Source organism: Quercus suber, unplaced genomic scaffold, assembly GCF_002906115.3.
Source record: "Quercus suber isolate HL8 unplaced genomic scaffold, Cork oak 2.0 scaffold_293, whole genome shotgun sequence".
NCBI classification, from domain to species: Eukaryota; Viridiplantae; Streptophyta; class Magnoliopsida; order Fagales; family Fagaceae; genus Quercus; species Quercus suber.
In genome coordinates this window covers 221,912-241,251 of record NW_027069749.1, presented here as the reverse complement: position 1 = coordinate 241,251, position 19,340 = coordinate 221,912, and the positions used below count along the sequence as shown (strand labels likewise).

Sequence of the window (19,340 nt, the reverse complement as noted above, 5' to 3'; positions counted from 1 at the left end):
GTATTCAAGTATCACAATCCGACCCGAGTCGGAACCAACAACAATATAGTCTTTCTGAGACCCAGTGAGCCTAAACTGAGCTAAAGACCTAATGGCACCGAAAGTTTCGACGGAGAGAAGGGTTTGGATTTTACCGTTATCGTCGGGTCGAAGAAGCTCGAGGAGTTTGCCGCGCGCGACCACGATCTCTTGAGACTTGCCGCCGGAGAAGCTGCCGTTGATAGCGCAGACTATGCCGGTGGCTCGTTGGAGAGTGAGACTGTAGAGGTACATGGCTTAGGGGGAAATTTTTGTGAGCTAGGGTTTTGAAATGGGAGGGAAAATTTGGGGATTTAGGGTTTTAGAGAAGGGACATTTGGTGGTTTTGGTTTTTGAGAGGGTTTTGGAATTGGGTTTTTTGGGTTGTAATTGTGAGGGAAGAAGAGTGTGCTAGTATTTTTTTTTTTGGAGATAAACTGGTAATTTAGAGCAGTGAGTTTAGAACCCTAGTGGACTTTTTGGTTTTGGGGGATGAGAAATGGACCAAATCAAATGGTTTCTGGGTTTATTTGAATCAGACGGCTGAATTTGAACTACTCCTGGTGAGATGGGCTTTATATGGGCTATAGCTGCTGAACCGAAATGCATCTTCACATTAAGATGGGCCTTGGCCCAAACAAGTAAGTTCCCTATATTCTCAAATAAGGTACTAACATTTGTGGTGATCATTTATGGTAAAACTAATACTCCATCCGTCCCACTTTTTTTGTTCTCTATTCTATTTTGAGATGTCCCAAAATATTGTCCTATTTCTAAAAATAAAAATTATTAATTTACTAATGTTCCTATTATACCCCTATTAATTTTCTAATTTAATTTTTTGATAAATTTTTTTAAGAGTAGTTTTGGATACTTATACATTTTTAGAAAATAGACAAGACAATAAATGATATTCCCTTAAAAAATTTGACTTTTCAAACATGACAATGAGATGGAGGGAGTACATAAATAATGACACATTACTCAATGATCAAGGCAATGTGAGTCCAAAAAATTTTGGATTCATTGTTTAGTTATTGAAAGAATAAATAAAAGAGTCATGAATTTCAATTAGCCCAATTAATAAAGTTTATTGTCATTTAAGAGATATGAATTCAAATGTTGCCTATATAAAAAATCAATTAGTGTCTTAACCTAACGATAAAGAGCAATCTAATCTATATAATATATAAAAACTGAAGTGCAACATTTATTGTTGTCATACTCTTGTTGATTTCATGAAGGTAGTTTTTTGGTCCAATTTTATCTATTTTAGTTCAATTCGATCCATTTGATGAATGCCTTAGGAGAAAATGTTTGCGTAAAAAGATGAGCAACTTTATTGAAAATTATGTCACATTCTTAGTGTAATGTTGGTAATTTCTTAATAAAATTACATTTTTTATGTTATTAAAGTCTTACTTTTTTTTTTTCTAATATATGTGATGAATTTACTTATATGTTATATCTACTTCCTCTTTAGGTCGTGGGTTGCAATTAGTAACTGGTAAAGTCTCTTGTTGTGTACCATAGGTTAAAATTATCTCTACTTCCTCTTTAGATCATTCAAGACATATAAATGATGAACCATTTGTAAAGAGTACTAAAAACAAATTCCAACTACACATTAAATTATTTACAAATTATCACGTCTTATATAATAATTGAATGTAAAATGCATTATGTTTTCTTGGAAAATCTAATATATATAACTTAATTTATAAAATCTAATATCTTATATCAACTATACTTTATTGGAAAAAAAACTATACTTTATTGAAAAATAATCACATCATTTTAAAAAACGTTTGAGACTAACACTTATAAGTCTCACATACTATTTTCATTTTTCACTTATTAAACAAACAAACTGTAAAATTTTTCTGCACATCTATTACAAATGGTTCTCAAACCAAGTCCTAATTGAATAGAACATGGAGCCAACGAGTTTAGTCTCACGTGAGTCTGCAATTAGTAATCATAAAACAAATGTTATAGGTTCAAATTTATCATATATATATATATGTGTGTGTGTGTGTATAAATAATAAATACACAAATAAAAGAGTTGTCTTAAGAAACAAACTAGTTAAATTCATCTTGTAAATAAAAGAATTGCTCTCACACCAAGGACAAAAGTAAAATTGGGGTCCATTTGGATACAACTTATTTTGCTAAAAACTGAAAACTGAAAACACTATAGCAAAATAATTTTCAAATATATGAATAGTTCCATGGGACCCATTTTTAATATTTTTTGAATAAAATAAATGTAAGTCCCATGAACAGTACATGAATAGTATTGCTACAGTGCGTCAATAGTGCATTGTCTCTAAAAACTGAACCGCAGGCGACAAAAAAAAGAAGAAGAGGAAAACGTAAACATGGAAACGCAAACGCCCAATTCAAACAGATACTTGATCTATTATATAAATTTGAAGGAGGCAGGCAACATTTTGCTTATTCATCCCTGAATTAAGAGGCCATAAGATGAAAAAAATAAAAAAGGCCATAAGATATTGTTTAGATTTAGACTTGATAAAAATACTAGATCCACAAGGACCACAACTAACCACCCCAACTAGATCTAACCAAACCAATTCTTCGAGCCCTACCCTTTTATAAAATGAATTGTCTAGCTGCAAAAGCAAAAGCATTATTTCCTCATGAAAATGGCCAAGCTTCCCTCCATGCTAACCATAGCCTTTGTCTTTCTCTTATTCATGGCCATAATCAATCACTCATCTTCTGCTAGAACTCTTGGCAATCGAACCCCAACCCATCATAACCATTATCACAAAATCACATTTCTAATGAGAGACGTGCTCAACGTGACTCACCACCCCTTATCAAAACCCTCAACCACTAAAGTCACTGGTCAGCTGCCTTTCCAAAAACCACTAGGATTTTTCCCTCCTACTGGAGGAATCCCCTTAGACAACCCAACAATTCAAGGCACAGGATTGTCCACTCAAACACTTGACTTATCAAGCATTGGTCTATCTTTCCCAGCTAGATCTACTCTTCAAGAATTGGAGTTTGGGACAGTAAAAGCAATAGATGAAGAAATATTTAAAGGGCCAAGAAACATGTCACCTATACTTGGAAAAGCACAAGGGATATATGTTGCTAGTTCAGAAGATGGGAGTAGCCACATGATGGCCATGACAGCATATCTTGCTAGCAGTGACTTCAAAGATGGGTTGAGATTTTTTGGGGTGCACCAAACTGATGTTCCTGAGTCTCATATTGCAATTATTGGTGGCACTGGGAAGTATCAGGGTGCTAATGGCTATGCAAAAGTTAAGGCTGTGGATGTAAGGTCCCATGTTGATGGGGAAGGAAAAGGAACCAATAAGGTCCTTTTGTTCAATGTATATCTAAGTTAGTGGGGACTTTGGTAGCCAAGAGACTTATCAATTTTAAGCTAAAGCTTGTGCTTTCAGCTGTTACATTTACATTTAACTATACAGTGAATGTTTTAATTGAAAATTGGTTATTTGAATCATTTTGTTGAGTAAAATTTTGTATATATATCCAATTTGGGTCATGGCACTTGAAAACCTATCAACTACGTATTCTTTGAATGTTGAAACTAGTAAATTGCTGGAAAGATTTAAGATGTTTACGGCAAATTCATCAATATTTTATTAATTTCTCAACTTCTCAAGGCATACAGTTCTGCAGAAAATGCTAATGGAGAAATTTTTAACATACTACCATTGTTGATTAATGATTAGCATCAATGAGCTGTTTTTTTATTATTAATGGAGAGGTTTTGTTACCATTGAACATAAAGCTAGCTGCAGCTTCAGCTTAACAGATATCACTAATATACTTAATTAATTTCATATTCATGGATATTTTTTTTCTTTGATCTTGCTGCCTAAACTTCCCTAAAAGAGAAGGCTTCAATCGGCTTTGAATTTTTAATGGCCTCATTCTATTACCTTAGAGCTTGAATGGAATTTTCAATATTTAACATTCCAATACATGATTCAAAGTAACAGGTACCAAAACTCACTAATCGTCACCCGAAAAGAGAAAACAAGGAAAAAAAGAAAGAAAGAAAGAATAAGAGTATTAGGTACCGACTGTATTAGGAAAATTTTCTTGGAGTGGCCTTATGCTTCTTTTAGACAAGCTTCTGCTATACTGAATCAGTTTCACAATTCCAATTAGCCTCTTCAGATTCAGAAAGAATGGAATATCATAAATTGAAATTTATGAAGAATAACCAGATAATGGATCTTTTTAATGGCACTATATGCTACTAATACTAATAAAATTGTGATTTTTTTATAGGTTAAAATTATGTGAAAAGTTACTTAAGGATAGGAGTATGAATTAATTCACCTCCATTCTCTGCAGGCCATGTAAGTTGTTAGTGCACACCTAAATATGCACTAGACTGCTGCACAATTTATATCTTCAGATCCTATCACTTCAATGCCTCACTGGTCTAAATGCAATGCACGTAATTTCCCGTTGTAAAATGCCCAAGATGGTCGTGCGGTTGATGGAAATGCCAAGTTCCATTCAGCTTAATAATGGTTGTATAATCTATGATAACTTCTAACATGTTAAATTCAGTGATTTTGTTTGAAAGATAATGAATTAGCCTTCTAGTCCAAGCACCAATAGGCTCTGAGACTTGATCCTAGGTCGAGATGTATCAAAATACTGGCCATTGGCAAAAATTGATAGATACCATGGCATTGATATTGGGCAACTCCTCTGCTTCAAACAACTTTGAGTTCCCAAAAATTACAGATACTTAGTGGATGCACAGATATATTTCCTATGTTAACAAAATGGGTCCGAAAAGGAACTTGATTTGCTCAATTATTAAACAAACAGAACCCACCAATTCATTATCATTAGGTGCATGATTTCTCTTACCTTCTTGAAGTTTGTTTTGGTTTGTTGGGATAAGTATTGTTTAAATGTTGTAAGTTAGAAAGGGATCCAATCAATTTTTACGAGGAGGCCTTGTAACACTGATCTACTCCACTAGAGTCCCACTGCCCGTTTTTGAAGTTCTATTATTAGATATTCCGACAAGAGTCCCCACTAAGAAAAAAGGTTATCCCATGGTTCAGTTTATAGTCAACAGCACTATACTACTATAGAACTCATATATCATCAATGAGTTAGGTGTTTCAACCAAAACACACCCTGGCTAGGGGAAAGGGTATGCAACAACTCCATTACATCAGCTCCACTTCTCTCTAGAAATTCTCCTCATAAAATTCTCCTTAGACTATATATATATATACCCATAGAGAATTCTCTCTAAGCAACAAAAGAACATTCAAACATTCTCCTTCTTCACAACCCAAAATGGCTAAACTTTCAATCCTCACAACTAAGACACTCAAAGCCTCCATGTACCTCTTGTACCTAGCCATCACCCTAGGGTGTGCCAACTCTGCCAGGATCCTTGATGAGGTGGATACACAACCCCCCATCCTCCCTAATCCAGCTCAACTATCCAATTCCGCCACAACAACTATCCCAAATGTAACTCCAACGGTGGGTCCCACCACCACATTGCCAAGTGGCCAAATCCCTACTGCCACCACCACCACCACTCCTGCTACTGTAGTCGATGACACTGACTCGCCACTACCCGAATCTGAAACTCCTGACTCAAACACCACACCCGTGACACCTGTAGTTAGTCCAACTGTTGACCCAGTTGCTGACACACCACAACCTGAACCTGATACTCCTGACGTAGACACCACACCTGTGGCACCTATAGTCAATCCAGTAGCCCAGCCAAATGTTCAAGTCCCCAACACCATTCCGACGCCCGTTGCTGGCGTGGCACCCGTAGTTAGTCCAACTGTTGACCCAGTTGCTGACACACCACAATCCGAACCTGAAACTCCTGACGTAGACACCACACTTGTGGCACCTATAGTCAATCCAGTAGCCCAACCAAATGTTCAAGTCCCCAACACCATTCCGACACCCATTACTGGCGTGGCACCCGTAACTAGTCCCACCACCACCACATCTCCAACTGGACCAACCCCCGTTACCACTGCCACCTCAGCAACACCTGGCCCACAAATTCCTCCACTAACCTTCTTCATGCACGATGTCCTAGGAGGGACCCACCCATCAGCCAGAGTGGTCACAGGGATCATAGCCAACACCCAAATCAACGGCCTACCTTTCTCCAAACCCAACGACAACATCTTCCCAGTCTCCGGAGGGGTCCCACTAACAAACCAAGACCTCAACGGCCTCATCAACAACGACAACAACAACCTCCCATTCCTCGCAGGTCTCAACGGCATTGGACCCCAATCCTCCACCACCTTCCAAAACAGCGGCAACAACGTCGTCACTAACGGCGGAAACAGCCAGCCGTTTGTGACGGCGGGCCAGTTGCCATCCGGGGCTTCGCTGCAAAAACTCATGTTTGGATCGCTAACTGTATTCGACGACGAGCTAACCGAAGGACATGAGCTGGGTTCAGCTGTGGTTGGTAAAGCTCAAGGCTTTTACTTGGCGAGCTCGTTGGATGGGACGAGTCAGACCATTGCTGTGACACTGTTGCTTTCACATGGTGGTGGTCAACAACATCATGATCAGACGGTGGTGGAGGATGCGATAAGTTTCTTTGGGGTGCATCGGACGGCGTCGCACGAGTCTCAGATAGCGGTGGTTGGTGGGACCGGGAAGTATGAGAATGCAAAAGGGTACGCCACGTTGGGGTCGCTTCATCAGGAGGATCAGCACACCACGGACGGCGTGGATACCGTCTTGGAGTTCAGTGTTTACCTTTCTTATTAGTAGTATTACGTAGTTTGTGGTGGTTGCTGATTGGTGTGGCTGTTTCAGTGTCTGTGTCTGAATTTCAAGTATCTGTGTTTGTATGAGAATGTTGTTGTTTATATATTAAAAGAAAGTTTGGATCGTTTTGGGTATCGATTTGAATGAGTATCTATGAGCAACGTAGTATTTCTCGAAGGGGCTAATGCTTGCTTACATTTTTTTTTTTTAAGGTTAATGCTGTACTTGTTGAAAATTCCCAATCTTTTTTATAATGTACAAGTGTACAACATAAAATCTTTTTATCAATTGAATCAAAATTTGAAATAGCCAGCGATTATGAAGAAATGCAGGATTCGAAGCCGATCCGTTGTATTCGGAAATAGAAAAGCTAATGAAAAAGATAGTGCATACTGCATATCTCTTAATGCACACATAACTGTGACTTCAAGTAAAGATTTTGAACTTCGAAATTGTATTTCTCTTGTTTTTTGGGATTACACGTGTTGGGACGTGGCACCAAAACTCAAGGATCAACACTGGGCCTAAGATTTGGGCAGGCCCGTATCTTTCCAAGAAAATGAGCTCAACTACTATAGAAGCACTTAGCCTGGAAACCGACCTTATAGGGCCCATCACCCTTGGTCCAAGCATGACTGGACCATTTAAACCATCCATGATAAATGCCCATAGACAAAAGGGCATCTCACCAAAGTACGAACCATATCCGAGGATGCCCAAAGGCTTAAGACATCCCACCTAGGTATGTATACCATCCGAGGATAACCAAAATGTTCGAGGAATAAAACAATCGAGGTATGCCTAATGTTCGAGGAATATGCCATCCAAATCTTCTTGTTGAATCTATAGTGATTCATCTAATGTAATTGCATTTAATGTAACAAATAACTTATCAGAATAAAACAATAAGTCCTAAAAGTCTTTATTCATCATAACCTTAACAAAAGAAGAACCTAATGGGACAAAAAAGCTGCCAGCCATACCAGGATAGTACCTATTATGGCACAAGGTGAAGAAGAAAATAAGAAGAACCATGCACATGATAAGAATGAGGAAGAATAAGAAGAAAATGTATAAAAAGGAAAGAAGACAAGCAATGAGTGTGTGTGAAAAATCAAGAGTGAAAATTGTAACTAAAGGGAATAATATGAATAAGAGTTTTCCTTTTTTAAGTTTTTTTTTTTTTTTTTTTTGCACGATCCTTTTTTAAGTATTGGTATGAGTGTAAGTTAAATTCAGAATTCTTGTTCAAACTTTCCATTGTGGATTGTTATAATTGCATAATCTAAATTAATTGTGTACTTAGGAAAGTAGTCTACCTCTGGTTGATTCCTTGCCCCCACAATATAGTTTTAAGTTTTAACTGGATGTTGTGCGGCTAATCAATTGTAAAAAATAAAAAATAAAAAAATAAAAAAACAAAAAATACACTTTAACACTTGCTAACAAGACTTTAAAATTATAGGACAAAGTGAAATACTACAGTAGCATCACAATCTAAATTAAGAATAGGAGAGGCCCTTATGCTTCGTTTTTAGCTAGAGGTAAGATTTTGGAGGTAAATCACATCATATATATACTAGACATGATACCACAAGATTCTTTTATTGGCCTATAGCCTCGGTGCTAATATGTCCTACACTACGCAAACCCGTTCCCTTTAGATATTTATGTTTTAACTTGAAATTTCAATTTATTTTTGTCACTGATTTATGTATAATTTTTGTAAGACTCTTTTTTTTTTTTTTTTTTTTTCTTTTTTTAAGATACATTTTAATTTTTCAGACAAATGAAGTATTAAAATTCACTCTTTATGAGGTTAATAATAAAGAATTAAAATAAAATAAAATAAATAAACACTTTATGAGTATTAGACTTTAGATAACCGTGTTTTCGTTCTATACATTCAAATCAAGTTTGGGCCTATACATAAAGTGGGGTGTTTCTAATATTGGTCAAGCAATCAAATTTATCCTTTTTACCATCTTACTTCTATTTTTGGAATAAAAAGTAAGGTTCAACTTTTGTTTAAAAGAAGTAATTAGAAAATACTTTGAAAATATCGTACTCCCAAAATATTGTTTAATATTCCTATTTAAAAATGGTGAGCGAAAAATCTAAAAAAATGAGATGGTGTATATCTCATGCTATGCAGCGGATAAGACCCCTTTTCCCGCAAGGGGGTCCTTTCATAAGAAGTGAACTTCTAGGCTTAATTCTGTTATTTGTCTATTTATTCATCAACTAATGCCAAAGTGAACGAACGAGAGATATCTGGGTCTAGATCTAATCAAAAGACTCAAGCTCCTTTGAATTTATTTAATTACTTGATACTTTGTGTGTGTTTGGCATTGATGAAAGTTGGAGCTTATTTTACTATTTAGCTTATTTTTGTTATTATTCATGAATCTCACTTTTTGGTACTATTCATGGGTTCTACTGTAATATTTCAGCTAACTTTTACTTTTATTTACAGTAGTTTCAGCAAAAAGTTTTCAGTTTCAGTAAAATAAGGGGATCCCAAATAGACCCTTTATCATTAGTATTTTTTTTTTCTTCTTGATAATTTGATAATTAGAGGAATGGGGATTTGAATCCTAAAAATTCAATAGTTGAGTTAGAAGGTTCTTGCATTTTTTGTTTGACAATTCAATAGTTAGTGAGGAAGGATTTGATCTTGAATATCTTAGCTAAAAACATCAAGAGATATTAGTTGAACAAAAAGATTGTTGGCACCATTAATTAGTTGTAAAGAGTCTAAAAGACCAATTATCTAATTTAATCTAGTCCATCAGCCAGGCTAACAGCACAAAAAAAATCTGTTCAATCATTTTGATCTACCATCTTTATACCTTTTAGATGAATTAAGGACATGATTCTTTTCTCAACACACCCCATTTCGTGTCCGTATTATACAAAATGTTTATCCTTGAACCCAAAATTTTATTATATGTTAAATAGTGGGGAGGTTTGGAGGCCATTCATGTGATATTTACTCTAAGATATGTTGAATATATTATATGTACTTTTAGATGAAGATGAAGCCTAAGGTGTTAATTCAATTTCAAGCATAAGGGTGGGACTATATAAGTAATTAAGTATATATACGACAGGATTTCCAACTTTAATAATTTATGCATCTAAGAGTGATATATTTGAACCTATAACATGCTTATAAAATTTTTAATGTTGGACTCTGCTTATTTCAAGGTTTTATTTTTTGTCAGAAGAAACGAATATCCACAACAACAAAAGAAGAAGAAGTGAAATTAGTGAAATTGGATGTATTTGGAGTTTGAGTTTTGTGAGAGTGTTTTTGCCATCTTTGTGATCTTTCTATTTTAGTTAGTGAAACTTCCTCTTTAATGCCACTTATAGACTTAGGTCTTAGGCCGAACCACGTAAATCTTCATTTATATGTGATTATTTATTCTGTTTTCTATTTCTATTTTTCATAACCCTACTATTATAAATTGGATATACTTGAAACAAATAGATGTCAAAGCTTTCGCTATATCAAACCTTCCTAAAAGAAAAATGGTCTAAAATGACTTTGGAAGTGAATTGACTTTCATATATAAGTGTTTCACATATCACTCCACATCCATTTTGTTTCCAACATTCTGCTTTCTGTTTGGAAGTTGTTTACATCACATGAGATGAATATACTTTGCAATCTTTCAGATGAACTATCTTCTCAAATTTAGATGATCAAAGGGAAGTTTTCCATCTTGCTGTCACAATACCATCACCATGCCAAGGAACAAAAAGCCCCTCAAATCAATGTAGGGAAAGAAACAAGTTGGAATCATTTAGTTTCACCAGAATCACAAATAATCAAACACATTGCTCTTTAAGAAGCTTACATTCCCAGATTGCATCTGTCTTACAATTACAGCAAAGTTAAAAAACCACAAACTTTTGACATTTCAAACACAAACGCATTAGTAAGAAATATAAACGGTGAACTCCAACTTCGTCTCCACCCCATCAGTCTCATGCTGCTGATTGGCCTGATCCGTGAAGGTCTTAACTGTGGCAAATCCCTTTGCATTAACATACTTTCCAGTCCCACCCATGATAGCTAATTGAGACTCTGACACACCAGTCCTATGTACCCCGAAGAAGCTAAGACTATCAGCATAATTCCCACTCTCAAACATAGCAGTAAAAGCCATGGTCTGACTAGTACCATCCTCTGAGCTCACCACATAGAACCCTTGTGCCTTTCCAAGCAATCCTGACCTGAGCTCATTCCCCTCAGTTAGCTCATCATCAAACACTGTCATAGTGCCAAACATGAGCTTTTGCACATCAGTGCCTGATGGGAGTTGACCCCCATTAAATACTGGAACGTTTCCACCATTGTTTTGTAACACAGGTGATGTAGCGCCACCAAGGCCAGTGAGGAATGGAAAGTTGTTGTTATCGTTATTTTGAGGTCCATTATTGCTGACTGGGAGGACTGCCCCATTGGGCTTAGCAAATGGAAGTTGACCATTAAGAGCTGGGCTGTTCACTATTCCTGTCATGGCTTGGGCCGAGGGCTTTGTCCCACCTAGTATGTCATGCAAGAAAAATGTTAAGGTATGGGAGGAATCTGCATTGGCACTAGTGGTAGTGGTTGCAGCTGAATTAGGTGTAGTCACTGGGGCTACATTGGTGACTGGTGGGACAACTGCATTGGTTGATTCCGGTGGCAACCCGTCGAGGCTTCGAGCTGAGGTAGCAGATAAAATGGTGAGGGTGAGGAACAAAAGGTAGGCTATGGCCTTGGTTGTGCTAGAGAGGGATCTGTGGGTTTCCATTTGAAGTGCTTGATAAGGAATGAGAGATAAGAGAGTTTTGAGAAGATTGTGTTTGGTATTGTGGTGATGGATTGGAAGTCAGGCAAGTGTGCTTATGTATAGTTTGAGTTTCCAAATTGGAGTTGATGAGATGGAGTTGGTGATGCATCTTTTGGTTTGACACCATTTGTTTGGGTTGAACAATGGTTTAGGTACCTAAGGACGTGCATATAATTGTTTGACTTGCACCCACACAGCACTTGCAACTTCAAAAGGATTCCCTAAGCCGGAATAATGTTCATTCAAAGACAGAGAAGTTGATTATCTTACAAGTTAAAAGAAGTTAGCATTAGAAAATTTCTAGTGGCTTTTTTATTATGACATAGCAGTTTGTTTTTATGAATTGTATGCATAATTATTTTTGTTCTGGTTAAGGATTGAAGTGTATAGCTTGAGCTTTGAAATTGGAGTTGATGAGATGGAGTTGGTGCATTGGGTCAGACCCTAGATTTTTATATATTTGACCAAGAGAAAAAGTGTTGAAACTTAAAAAGTGGATGAAAAGAATGATTTGGCTAGAACAAGGTTTAGGTCACCTAATAATAAGACATTCCATAATATTTGTTCGACTTGCACCCACAATGCTTGTGACAGCAAAAATGAGTTTCCAGATCTCAAATAAGCTCATTTCAAATATTGAGGATGATCTGCCTTAACCAAGAGGCTAGCATTAGGAATGTTTGCCCTCATAATTTTTTCATCTTTTGTTCCTCCATGTTATGGATGATGGAGTGGTAACTAGTACATCACGAATTACCTTTCAAATTTTTTATTAAAATATTGAAGTGAACATCTTGGGCATTCCTGAATTCAGTTGTTAACAATACACATAGGTCTAGTGAGTTCAACTGGTTAAGGGGAAAATTCGCCTTTAATTTGATTTTTTATTTTTTATTTTTTTTATCAATAAAAGAGCATTAGTATTGGTGGTACTAAAAGGTCATATCGCTATCTTTAGCACCACCAATACTAAAAAACATGCTACAATGGTGATGACATAGCTAAAATTTTTTAGTTTCTTACTATAGTGCACAGCCATTTATAGCTGTGCATTGTAGCAAAAAAGTTAAAGCAAAATTTTTTATTTTATTACACTTCCACGCTTTCTTTCTCCCTTGCACGCTTATCTCCTTTTTTCTTCCTTTTTTTTTTTCTTTTTTTTTTCTTGCACGCTATTTTTCAATTGATGACTCTCAGGTCTCTTCAGTTTTTAGATTTGGTATGTTGATTTGTTTTATGGGTTTTGCAAATTAGAATTTTGTGATTTTTTTTTTTTTTTTTGTTTGCAAATTAGTGTGCTCAAATCGGAAGAAAAATAGAAGGCCAAACCCACTGCAATAGTGGTTGTGATGGATGTTTATTGTAGTGGATATATTATTTTATTGTGTTGTTTATATTATTTTATTTTGTTGAAAGCTAAAATAAAATCACTGATGTTAGATGTTTTGTAAAGTGAGAAGGTAAAATAGATAAAGTAATTTTTTATAGTGCCAAATAGCTAAATTTATGACTCCACCAATGTGAATGCTTAAGGGAAAAAATTCTACATGTTTTCAATATGGTTATCACTAATCAGTATTCATCACTGTTAGAACTATACTATATGAAGTTTTGTAAATCATACTTTCAAAGTATAAATAAAATTAAAAAAAAAAAAAAAAATCATGCACTTTCATTTTCTGGAACCTAACCCTACCACAATATCCCTCTGATTAGTTTTGCTTATAAAGCTTGCCAAATCCTGTTATCCCTACTTACAAAGATGAGCCCAAAAAACAACTGTAACCGGTTCCTTTTTATCTGGCAACATCCTGGGACCAAATAAGAAGTAACCTACACCATAAATCTAGGTGCAAACTTAAACATCAAATTAAGTAATCAGAGAAAGGAAAGTTTGAACTTCAAAACATCGTATCTTCAAGGGTTTATGATAAAACAGCAAGTCATCACACAAAAAATGTATATCACTGTTATAACACTTGGCAAATCAAAAGTAAGATTACTGCACTTATGAGACATTTTGAAACTTCAATACCTAAATAAATAAATAAACAAAAACAATATCATGATGGTTTGAAAATCCATCAGAAATTCAAGACCTTGAAAATTTCAATACACTCATGTATGAACAAAATGAATCTATACCTAAATCCTCTTCACACTTTGTCACTCAGATCAAAACGATTGCTATATACATAAATTTTTTTTTTTTTTTCCTGAATGGCTCTCATATTTCAATATAGATATCCGCCAAAAACTAAACACTACTGCTCAAGAAATGACAATGCTAAAAACCTCTGCTACGAGCTCCTCAATCAATAATCTCTCTATTTCTCTACCTATAAAATCGATATCATCTCCTAAATCTATAGATCCTAGTTCCTTTCCCAGCATATTCATTGCTGAATCCTTGCTCACTTCCTTTTCTTGGCTGACCAGCAACATCCATAACTCCTCCTCAATCATGTCCTGGCTCATCTTTGGTTTAAATATTTTAGACACAGGCTTTGCCCATGAGGGCACGCCCATGCATGGCTGGAGAATCTCCAACAGCCCTGAATTTATTCGGTCAAAGAGAAGCCTCCTTTCTGACCTCTTCCAGGAAGACTGCTCACCAAACCTTTTCTCTAGGGTCTCAAAAACTGAAAGGCTTATGGGGCATTCTGAAGAGTGCCAGGCACCAAAGTCCATATCCAGAAGCTCACCATGAAAACCTCCCTCAGTTAATACATCAACAAGGTAGGAGAAATCCCTGCTTTCTTCAACACCAAACAAGCTCATCAAATCTTCATTTTCTTTAAGGTCATCTACAGATCCTTCATCATCTTCATCACTTGAAACAATCATTCTAGCTGCCTCTGAGAGAGTTTCTGAGATATCTGTTATCAGAAACTTGCATCCATGAACCCAGCCAAAGAAAGGGGAAAAGATATATCGAAAGAATTTGAACTAAAGGTTGGTTAATATAATGAGATGCAGTTATAGTCATCTTACCACTAATGTAAGTGCTGACACTTCCTAAGCATTCAGAACTAGATGAAAGCTCTTCTTTATAAGGTGCTTCCAGAACTGAAACCGGACTAGGATGATTAGCCTCCCCCAAGCTTAACATAAATTCTGGCTCTGTGCCAGAACACTCTGAGAAAACGGAACCTTCTTCATGGAATCCAGCATATGTTTCCTACAATTTATGATAGAATATGTAGTGTCAAAGAAAAATATTGGTACCACAAATCTATAAATAGGTGAACAAGGTAAGTATAAACAAAATTGGCATGAAAATTGGAAATGTTGAACCAGTACGAGAATCATTCATTCAAAGAAACACACACAAGTGCAGTGGCTATAAATAGACAATTGGGATTGAAAGAATACCATATGCTGAAGAAGAAGAAATAAATGGTGTTAGATTCTAGACACTGCAGAAAGATATTAGGTCATATTTAAGCCTAAAAATGAATTAATGATTTTGAACCACACTTGGATTTTGTATTGTTTTAGAAAAGTCAAGTATGCTTTTTATGAAAAAGCTGATAAAAAATCTTGAACTTTGCAGTACAATAAAAATTGAATGTTCAGTCTCTTCCCTTACGGCCTTACATATCATAAGATATTGTCAAGGTGTGATACATATCAGCGTTAGAATATCAAGCTTGACAAAAATATCAATAAAGCAGAGATATATGGCCGGTCCATATAGCAGATAGAAGAAGCCTAATATACAAACTACTACGCCAAAATATCTACTTTTTATGAACATCTAGGTATGTAATTATGAGAGCTTTGCAAAAATAAGTAATATCTTATATAAGAGAGGAACATTGTACCTGTTGAATTGAAGTATCTGAGGCAAGACTAGAAGAATCAGAATTTGTCTCTAGGATGCAAGTTGTTGGCTCAATCAGCTCTTCCTTAGAATTTCCAGAAGGCCTACCCACAACCTTAATCTTTGCATCAGCCACCACATCAGTTACCATGCTTACTGAGGCAAAACTACAAACTGATGGCTTAGGAAGTGAAACATTCTGTTCACACATATTGATATTGTCAACGTTGTTCTTCAGCTCACCTTCCACCAACCATTTATCTTGTACAATGTGATTATTTTCCAAATCAGAGTAAGAAAAACTGGTAGTTGATGACTGAGGACCCATAAAATTCTTATCAGATACATCCTTCTGAAGTTTGATTTTCACCTCATCTACAGTATGATTATTTTTCAAATCCAAGCAGGAAAAAGAATGGGATTTCTCATAGCTGAATAAGTTTCCACATTTGAGACCATTTTTCTGGTTTAAATTTTGCTTCCTTGACTTTTGCTGTGCCCAACAAACAGACTCTTCCAAGCTCAAATTCCATTCACTTTGAAGACCTTCATATCTAGTCCTAGTTCTAGGACACTCCATGGCAGATGAAGATGCAGAAAGAGATCTAGACTTTGGTAAGTTTCTGATAGACCCATCCTTCAAACTATCCCTTCTGCTAATGCCTAAAGGACCACTGGAGTTCACATGTCCATCATTTGCACCAGTTTGATTGCTCAGGCCATGCTTACCAGGCTTGTAATTAACATTTCTTGCCCCAGTTTCATGATCAGGCATGGCAAGCAATTCACCCAGAGTACTTACTCTCCCAGCCAGTCCATCTTTTTGAAGCTTCTTATTCATCTTCCATCGTTCAGAGATTTTCCTGGTTGCTTCCCTGGCAACATATGACCCACGCGAAGGGGAAAACGAGGACTTGTATTGGTTCTTCCAATGAGAGAAATTTGAAGGCATCTTCAACTCAGATTCTTTAGCAACAGTGCCATCAATTCTCAATCCTGACCTTGATACCTTTGTTGAAATCCCAATTGTGCCATGCCTTGTTTGTCCAGTAACTTCTTCTGAAATCTCTCTTGAAACTCTAGGTCGTCGCCTTGTAGTTTCCATGTCATTCGCCAAGTTCTTCCTCTCTCTGACTTCAACATCTAATTTCCCATTTTCAAGAAAAGGAGAATCTTTTAACTCCCCATCACCCAAAAGAGAAACTTCATATGAGCTAGGTGAAGCAAAACATTTTGCATTCTCTGGATTGCCATGGTTTGGTTTCAAAATAACAATTGCTGTGGGTGGATGGCATGCTTCACCATTTGACTCCAATTTTGATCTAGAATACTTGCATATATTATCAAGACCAAGTTCTCCATGCAAATTTCTAACAAGGCCATTCTTAGCTTTCTGCTGCAATTTAACATTCCCTTGTACTGTTGTCCTCCCAAATTTCCCACATTTGTCAATATTGCTACCGTAAAAAGTATGTGATGACTTTGAGACTGTATGATGCTCTGATTGTGAGTGAGGAAGAACACTGTGTGATAACTTATCCACTGAAATGCATTTTGCATCTGAAAGATTCTGCCTTATGAAAGCCATTTTTTCTTCTGATGAAATTGAGCTGATTTTCCCATCTTCAACCGACTGGTTATGTTGCTTACATCTATTCAATGTTTCCACTACTCTAAAATTGTAACCTAATTCCTTCTGCTCTTCACTGCTTATCCTAAAGGAAGCACGCTCATGGTATGAACGCTTCTCCCGGACACCTATAGAAGCAACCCTCTGTAAATAATACTCAGAAAGCACTCTTTGTTGTTTTTGAACAGGCTGCTGAAGTGGAAGTTCATCAAGGCCCATCAATCTTGCAATAACACTTGGCATCCGTTCTTTGGATTCCATTTTTATTGACAAATCTTTGGCTAGTTTCAGCAAACACTCACTAAAACTCAAGCACCTTCTAGAAGATAAAAGTATGCATCTGCACCAAACAGGGAGAATGCTATATGAAGAAGCTAACATATAATAATCACTGCCAACTAAAATCTAATAATGAAAATTTGAGGAAAACAATTTATCGAGATTGTAAATACAAAAGAACAAAAACAACAACAAGCTGCTAACCAACTCTGGCTATGTAGTATATCCACAAGCATGAACAAATATCAAATGCAAAATTTGGAGCATTTGTAAGTCTTAAAACCTCTCTGCTTCCTGGAAGTTCAGTTCTATAAGATTCAAATGAATACTCAATGAAGACCTTATGCAAAAATATAAGTATAATTAAAAAAAAAAAAAATCCAAAAAAACAGGAAGTTGCTCGTTTCACATCAAGATCTAAAACTAAATTTTAGCCCTAAATACAATTATTATTATTATATTATTATTATATATAACATAATATAATAATAATATAATGAACAAATTGAAAGAATCCGGTTTTGAAAATCCGATTTCGAGCAATCAACAATGAAACCACTAAACAAGTATAAAGAACATGAGTGATTGCAACATGCAGGACCAAATGATTGAAGCAACCTTTTTTGGTAGGTAGTTACTGGAACAAATTGAAACAACTAAACAAGTGTAAAGAACATGAGTAATTGCAACCTACCATCATGATCCTTAAAATAGGCAAATCTGATACAATAAGCCTTCAAAACACTTGCACAACTTTATTTAAAAATAAAATAATAATAATAAATAAATAAAAATAAAAATAAAAACCTGCACAATAATAATTGCAACCACCCTACAGTTCATTGAAACAAAAACTAAACAAAATCATATTGATGCCACTTCAACAGCATATCCCTATTAAATTTTCCACAAGAAACAAACCCACTTTGATAAAAGCACACGCAAAATTCAAAATCCAACAAAATTATGGATCACAATATTCCATATACTAATTGGAGTGGACCATAAAAAATAATTTAAAAAAAGAAAAGAAAAAAAGATCCAGAAATTGATTACTAAAAATAGAGAAAAAGCTGACCTTGTTTATTAATTCTCTGCTGCATCATAACAATGATTCTGGATTTTAATGCGTACCCATAATTCAAATTCTGTATCACATGCAGAAACTCTCATAGCCCACTTCATTCCAAACCATCAAAGTTTGGAACTTGATAACAAAATCAATCAACAAAAGGACGCGCCGACATGATGACAAGTTTGGTCAAACAATTATGCTAAAAAAAAATTTAAAACGTCAAAATCACTGAGAAAAAAAAAATTTCCTTTTTTTTTTTTTTTTATCTATTTGGACACGCAAAATGGTCGGTAGAGCAAAATCTGGGAATTGGGTTATGGATTTTATCTGGATAGAGAAATGGGTTTTCGAAGAAATAGTCTGAGACGTGAGTTAAGGAAGAAATAATCTGAGAAAGAGTGACTGAAACGATGGGAAACCAAAGAGAAAACATGGGAGATTTGTGAGTGTGTATGTGTTGGATTGGTGGGGTTTTTATTTTTATTTTTTATTATTATTAAATTTCTATTGTCTTTTCTGGAACTACGCGCGAATATTTTTTTGTCCTATTGGCGTAGCTCGCGCTACAAAATACATGGTTTTTTTATTTTTTATTTTTTTTTACCGAGAGTTTGATTTGGGCAATCATTGATTTGCTAGGCACAAAGGAATGGTAAGTTTGTGAGTTAATTGTTGTAAAAATGTTAGTTATTACTGTGTATATTTGTCATAACGATCACTCTATAAATATAAGTGTATATGAACGACTCTCTTGAAAATACACTACTAACTCTAAGATTAGGGTAAAAAATGGAATCAACACTTTGGTTATTACTTACAAGTCAAAGTACCCAAGCTATCAACCTTCTTTTGTGAT

The 19,340-nt window shown here is 35.7% G+C and overlaps 4 protein-coding genes across 4 annotated transcripts; 2 read left to right on the top strand and 2 right to left on the bottom strand.

Moving 5' to 3' along the window:
* Positions 1-2,689: 2,689 nt before the first annotated feature.
* On the top strand, positions 2,690-3,406 carry LOC112035709 (dirigent protein 25). Its single transcript, XM_024068545.1, has one exon. It carries the CDS (start codon positions 2,690-2,692, stop codon positions 3,404-3,406), a length of 717 nt encoding a protein of 238 aa, XP_023924313.1.
* A 1,884-nt stretch (positions 3,407-5,290) lies between these two features.
* LOC112035723 (dirigent protein 24) lies at positions 5,291-6,965 on the top strand. The gene has a single exon (XM_024068553.2). The coding sequence runs from the start codon at positions 5,361-5,363 to the stop codon at positions 6,825-6,827; it is 1,467 nt and encodes a 488-aa protein (XP_023924321.2). The 5' UTR covers positions 5,291-5,360; the 3' UTR covers positions 6,828-6,965.
* A 3,648-nt stretch (positions 6,966-10,613) lies between these two features.
* Positions 10,614-11,697, bottom strand: LOC112035729 (dirigent protein 25). Its single transcript, XM_024068561.2, has one exon. It carries the CDS (start codon positions 11,633-11,635, stop codon positions 10,772-10,774), a length of 864 nt encoding a protein of 287 aa, XP_023924329.1. The 5' UTR covers positions 11,636-11,697; the 3' UTR covers positions 10,614-10,771.
* Positions 11,698-13,588: 1,891 nt separating this feature from the next.
* On the bottom strand, positions 13,589-18,945 carry LOC112035684 (uncharacterized). The gene is made up of 4 exons (XM_024068513.2): positions 18,488-18,945; positions 15,502-17,470; positions 14,669-14,855; positions 13,589-14,553 (listed from the first exon to the last, which is right to left on the bottom strand). The coding sequence occupies exons 2-4, from the start codon at positions 17,389-17,391 to the stop codon at positions 13,946-13,948; spliced, it is 2,685 nt and encodes an 894-aa protein (XP_023924281.2). The 5' UTR covers positions 17,392-17,470; positions 18,488-18,945; the 3' UTR covers positions 13,589-13,945.
* Between the last annotated feature and the right edge of the window lie 395 nt (positions 18,946-19,340).